Source organism: Acanthisitta chloris, unplaced genomic scaffold (genome assembly GCF_000695815.1).
Source record: "Acanthisitta chloris isolate BGI_N310 unplaced genomic scaffold, ASM69581v1 scaffold20431, whole genome shotgun sequence".
Classification (NCBI taxonomy): Eukaryota; Metazoa; Chordata; class Aves; order Passeriformes; family Acanthisittidae; genus Acanthisitta; species Acanthisitta chloris.
The window spans coordinates 1,241-7,274 of record NW_008654569.1 but is presented as its reverse complement, the minus strand read 5'-3'; the positions used below and the strand labels follow the sequence as shown (position 1 = coordinate 7,274).

General features: G+C 43.1%; 1 protein-coding gene across 1 annotated transcript in view; it reads left to right on the top strand.

The window, feature by feature from the left end:
* Window positions 1–3,475, top strand: part of ICE2 (interactor of little elongator complex ELL subunit 2) — a 17,383-nt gene extending 13,908 nt beyond the window's left edge. The window contains 4 exon segments of the mRNA XM_009083585.1: window positions 806–890; window positions 979–1,029; window positions 2,053–2,308; window positions 3,290–3,475. Of these exon segments, the coding sequence (XP_009081833.1) occupies window positions 806–890; window positions 979–1,029; window positions 2,053–2,308; window positions 3,290–3,475 (578 nt within the window).
* Window positions 3,476–6,034: the final 2,559 nt, after the last annotated feature.

Below are 6,034 nucleotides of genomic sequence, written 5' to 3'. Positions count from 1 at the left end.
CAGCACTTTTAACTGTGCAGTTGAAGTATTTGCATGTCCTGTGAGAGCAGAGCTGTAGTAAGACAATAAATACCACTGAGCAGGCTGTGTTTTATCATGCCTTTTCCTCATGCTCCTTGTGGCAGCTGGAAAACAAACCTCACCATGAGGAAGAAGTGGAAAGCAAGGTATGGTCACCCAAGCCTGGCACGAGCTGTGCTGGTGATTGTTCAGCAAGTGCCAGGGCTGAACTGGCCCTGGCAGCCTCCAGGTGAAGATGTGATGAGGAGAGAGAGTTTGGAATTGTTGCTCCTGTCTCTGTATGTCAAATAGTCTTTAGCCATTTGCCATGATCAAGGCCTGAGTTGTAAACTGCAGTTTTTCAGGTGAGGGGGGAAAAAAATCAAGAGACAAAGGTCAGAATCCCCAAAGATCAACCAGCACAGTTATTCATGTAATGTGTCAGAATAGGAGAACAAGGATGCTGAACTGAAAAGCAGATTTGCTGTAGAAGATCTGCTGTCAGGATCTATGCAGGAGGAAGCATAAAGGTCAGTTGAACCTGAGAAGACAAACTCACTGAGGAGGAAGGCACAGGAAGGAGGTGAGATGTGCTGGAGTCAGGGGCAGCCCAAGCACATGTCTGTATTGAAAGCAGCTGTGCACTGTTTGCTGTTTTTGTGCCACGTTGGTAAACACTTTGCACTGTTCTGTGCTGTAAAAGAGCAAAATTTGTTATTCCTTTAAAAACGTGTCATGTCTGCAAATGATGCCTCCACACTTGTTCATTTTTATCTTAGCAGATTCATTGAATATTTTTTTCCAGGACATATTGATGCTTTTACATCAAAGCTTATTATGCTCGAAAAGATTTCTCCAGAAACTTTCAGAGAAAAGCTTGGATTGATTAAGTGAGTATTTTCAGTAAAATTTTCAGCAATGAGTTTGAAACCCTAACGAGCTTTGCATGTTACAATTTTGCCTGTTTTTTCTTCACAGGCCTGCAAATTCATTAAATGTGCTTCATCACATTTTGAAGAAGGTGTCTGAGTAAGTGCTCAATTCTTGTTCGTTATGTTTGTTTGCAACATTACCAGCTCATCCTGTATCTGCTGTAGAATCCTTTAATTTCTTCAGGTACATGAAATATTTCACAGCTTCTCTTAGGCCTGTCCTAGTGTACTGAAGTGCTGTGCAAAATGTGCTTGGCATGACAAGGTTTGTCTAAATGGTGCAAAAGAGTAAGAACTCGATTTTTATGAACCAGTTTTTCAGGAGAAGAGACTCAGCTCTTCTAAGCTGATGAAACGGTTCACAGGAGTGAGTTGTAATATTATGTCTGTAGGCTGACATGGAAAATTTGGGCATCTGGTTTTTGTTAGCCTCTTAGCTTAACGTGTAGAAATATTACTGTTTGTGTTCACTTCTGCTTAGCTTGAGCTATAACAGCACATATCTTCCTCTGCACAACATTGCAGCCTTTCTCCTGCTGCTTTCTTTAGCTGCTCCAAGGCTTTGGGGCTGCAAGTCTCAGCTGTTTTGTGAAGCTTTTACTTGCACCGAGTAAAATAATTCAGATTACAGAGGAGTTTTCCTGCACTTCGGAAGTTCTGTAGCTTCATGATTTGTGGCTAAGATTTTTGATACAAAACAGGTGAAAACCTGATCAGTCCTATGTGTATTGAAAGCACATCTGCTCTTTGTGTCTGTGTCCACACGTGCATTGTGCTTGCCAGAGACAGGCACTGGCTGGAGAACTGGTTGGCCCAGTGTGGCTGTTTTCAGTGTATTCTTACATGTTTAGTTGGGTAAGATGGCAGTCTGTACACTGGTGATAAATTAGGACATTATGAACACATTATGAGCACATTAATTAGTATGTATTTATCAATAGAGTTTAATTAATGCTCTTTTGTCTTTTTATAAGACAGGGCTGATACGTAAATATCTAAAAGACGTTTTGCTTTTGCATTAAGCACCTAAGAGCTATCCCGAGCAAATGAAAACAAACAAAACCAACCAACAACTCCATGTTTGCATAATAATTTTCATATTGAACTGGTGTCTGTTTAGGTTGCAGGAGGGCTCTTACCTGCTGACCCATGCTGCAGGAGATTCCTCGGTTGCAATTTACAAGAGCTCCCTGGACAAGACCTCGAGATCATCCTATAACTTGCACAAAGCTCACTGGGACCTGCCTGCTGTGCCTGCCACGCTCTCAGTGCCCTGGGTGCCCCTGGATCCCAACCTCCCTCTGCCCTACCACATCAGCCATGGAAGAGTTCCCTGCACCTTCCCACCCGCCCCCCAGGAGGGCTGGAAACAGAAGGTCAGTGTCTCACCTCCTGGAAAAGCAGAGCAGCAGTTTAGAAACAAACTGTTTCGCTCCCTCAGGTGTATAGCTCACATGCAGCAAAATGTTCCTAGCACAGTGCTGTCTCTGAAATGAGCAGTGTCTTGGTTTGTGTTAGAGGCACGTGGACTTTGTTTGGAGGCATGGGAGTACCTTAAGGCAGGAGAACACAACTGCTGTGTCCCAGGCATGAATCTAAGCCAGTGTGTGAATGGCTGACTCTGTGCAGCCTCACAGCATTCATCCCCTGCATTTCTGGAGTGCAGTTAAATGCTTTAGGTGAAAATTAATACAGCCTAGAAGTCACCAATATCTCATCTTTGTTGCTGTTGTTTGTACAACAGAACAGAATTTATCATGAGAAAAAGAATGAATTGTCTGTCTCTAAAGAAACCTTTGATAGACTTTGTTTAGGAATCCATCCTGCTTTGTAGTTCATTTTGGTGAGTGAGTGATGCCTGTCATGCTTTGGGCACTTCCCAAAGATCCCACTTTCCCCTCTAGTGTTTTGAACAGGTAGTCTAACACTTCAGGAAAATCTTGAAGCATTATATTCCTTCAGCATTGATGTATTTATGTGTGTAAGAGCCATGTGCTAGCTGTGCCCAGCTCAGAGGACTGTGGGACGATTTTTAGGCCCAGTTGTTTTAGCCACATCCTGACTTCCCATGAGCTGTGCATCCCTTCCCAGTGGCCCCTGGTGTGTGCCAGGAGGCAGAGCAGGCACTGGGCAGGGAAGAGGCAGGACTGGCCACATCTCACCAGTGGCAGGAGGTGAGTCCAGCTGTGGCCTGGGAACCTGCCTGGACTGCCAGGAGTTGGAAGTCCCTTCCAACTCCTGAGACTCCAGAGACTTCTGGATGTGTTTGTGCTTAGTACAGGTGTAAGATTTTTAATGCTAGTTTGCTTTTTGGAGTTGCTTTTGGTGTTTAATTCTCTCCCTGTGTGTGTGTGTAGATGACTGGGGCAAAAGGGCCAACAGACACACCCTGTGAGGGAAGGCCAGGAGCTGTGGAATCAAAAGGCAAACCAGCTAAGCCTGTTGGAAATGAAGGTGTGGCTCCAGTGAAGCAGAGGAGGAATTACTGCAAGCAAAGAAAAATGAGGAAAAAGTGGAACACTTGTACAACAAAATGCAACTGAAGCAAGACAAGAGGAAGCAAAAAATGTGAGGCTTTCTTGGAGCTTCAAAGCAGCCAGAAGAAGCTGGCAAGGAAGTGGCTCCATGAGCATTCTCTGAACCCTTAACCCTTTCATCCCTCCGTGGACATGGGGCAAGTGAAAATCTCAGATTCAGGCAGAGGAAAAGAGTGAATGGCTGCAGCTGAGGTTAGGGGAAGAGGTGTCTCCTGGTGGGCTTTGTAGAAAAACTGCAACATGAAGAATGAAGCAGTGGTTGGCAACAATCTCTGGTACCACATAACTACAAGAAAAAGAACTTCTCAGCTTTTTTATGCTTCCAGAATCACTACAGGTTTTTATTCTGGCATATTTGAAGGATGCATTTTACTTTGTGTATTGTGCATAAGGGGAAGACCTTGGTTTTAATTATTCTTTTTGGCACGTGGTATCTACCAACTTTTAAATAACTTACAAAAATACATTGCCTCTTCAGACTGGTGTAACAAAGGAGGTTTGGGGAACAAAGGCTATGTCTGTTTGGGTAGCACATGCCATAAATTTGCACTAGGAAACTTGCAAGTACAGCAAAATAATTCAAATATATTTTATACTTCCCCAAAACAATTTCCAGAAGTAGTTTGGATTCTGGCGTTTCTTCAGAAATGAATATTGCCCTTCTTTATTGTCTTTCTGAATGGCTGCAGCCCAAATCTCCTACCAGATTGCACTTTGACATGCAGCAGTGCTTACCTGAGGTGTTCATGTTTGCCTGGAGGAACAAGTGACAGGATCAAGGCCTTAGTCATGTCCCGGTAAAGCCAGGCAGACTGTGCTGCACGTCAGCAGTTTGAGAGCAGTCAGGAAGGAGAGTACTTGCTGTCTAGGAAAAGGCCAAGCAGTGTGGGGACATGTGGTTTCCTGGTGCATCTGAGTGGTGTGGGAAGATTGAAGTGGTTTTGAATGTTGTATCTAAGCACATTCTGTGATGTGCTTTGTGTGATTGCTTGGGAGGGAAAGTGTCTCTGCATCACAGCTGGTTTAGGGCACATACTTTGAGTGTTTCATCAAACAATTGCAGCAGAAACAATCCTTGAAATTGAGGCCTGTAAATTGTATTCTCTTTTACCACGTTTGGTTTACATTTTCTGGATTTCTGCTTGTATTTTCTGTTACTGAGATGTTGTATAGAAGAGAGCATCAATTCTTGAAAGCTACAAGAATGAGTCCAATGAATTCTTTCCCATTTTTGTCTTACAAGCAGCACATGTGTTTGAAACTGCCTGACCAGTGTGTGTGTGGTGATGTGGAGAGCTCTTTGTGTGCAGACTCAAACTGCTGCCTCAAAACCCAGAGGCCTTCAGGGTCTTCTTCCAGGTGGTTGGCTTGGACTAAGGAAGTTACCAAGCACACACATCTGGTCAAGGCTTCTGCTGCTCACTGGAGCTTGGCATGACATACTTCAATGTCATGAAGGCAAAAATGAAAAAAAAAACCCGTTTACTGGAGTAAACCTGTTACAGAATCCTGAAGTGAAAGAGTTTGAAATCAGGTGGAACAACTCATGTACATTAAAAACTGTTCTTTGTGAAATACAAAGCTGATGTGAATTCTCTTTCTTACTGTTAGAAATGTTTATGGTATTATTCAGCTGATTCTTTTGGGTTTGGACCATTGTTCTGGCTGCAGAATTATGTTTATGACAGAATAAATAATGACATATGTATATGAATTATTGTGTTAATGAAAACTTTTGCCAGACGTGGATGGAATTTACTTTCCCAATGAAGTTCCATAGGTCAGAAATGTATGTCTGTTTGCCTAAAAGACTTGTACTTTTCTCTGGGTAGTGCACTGTTATATTACACTGGTGTATTACTAATGGTAGTATACAGGTTGTAGTTTCTTATCTGTTAGGACAGGTGGGGACTCTGGAGTTTGAATCCAACACATGAGATGGCTTCATTTAGTTAGTTTTATTTCACTGTTCTCTTTTGGATTAAGTGGGACTGAAATCATTTGCTCTAAGATGAGTTAGTGGTTTGAAAGACTCTGGTTTTGTTGATGTGTTGTGGGTGGTAATGCTAAAGTATGCTCTGTTTAGAAACAAAAATCCTGTTTATAGGAGAAGGAGAGAATGGGTAGCATATTTCTTCCAGGCAGTAACACCTGAAATTGGAAACAAAGCAAATGTCTAAACAAAGTAACTGGTAAAAGGTGTTTCAGCCGAGCCAGAAAATGTGCTGGATATTAGTTGCTGGATGGCTGTGTCTATACAGACAGCTCAAGTGATGACTACCTGCAGAGAAGAAAGAAGAGTCAGGGAGCCTGACTGTTGTGATGCCACCAAGACAGAGTGGGAAGCTGTGGGAAGCAGGAAACCACGTCTGCAGGAGAGTGGGCCTGGATCTCACACTGCAGGTAACTGGTGCTCCACAGCAAACTCATGCTGTTCTGTTCTAGGGCCTCAACCCACAGAGTTTGGAGAAAAGTCCTCAGACCTCTCAATCCTGTCCTGTAATTTCAGTTCTCAACTCTGTGTTTGCCATGGGTTCTATGTGTCCAGGTTGCAAAAAGTCCTCA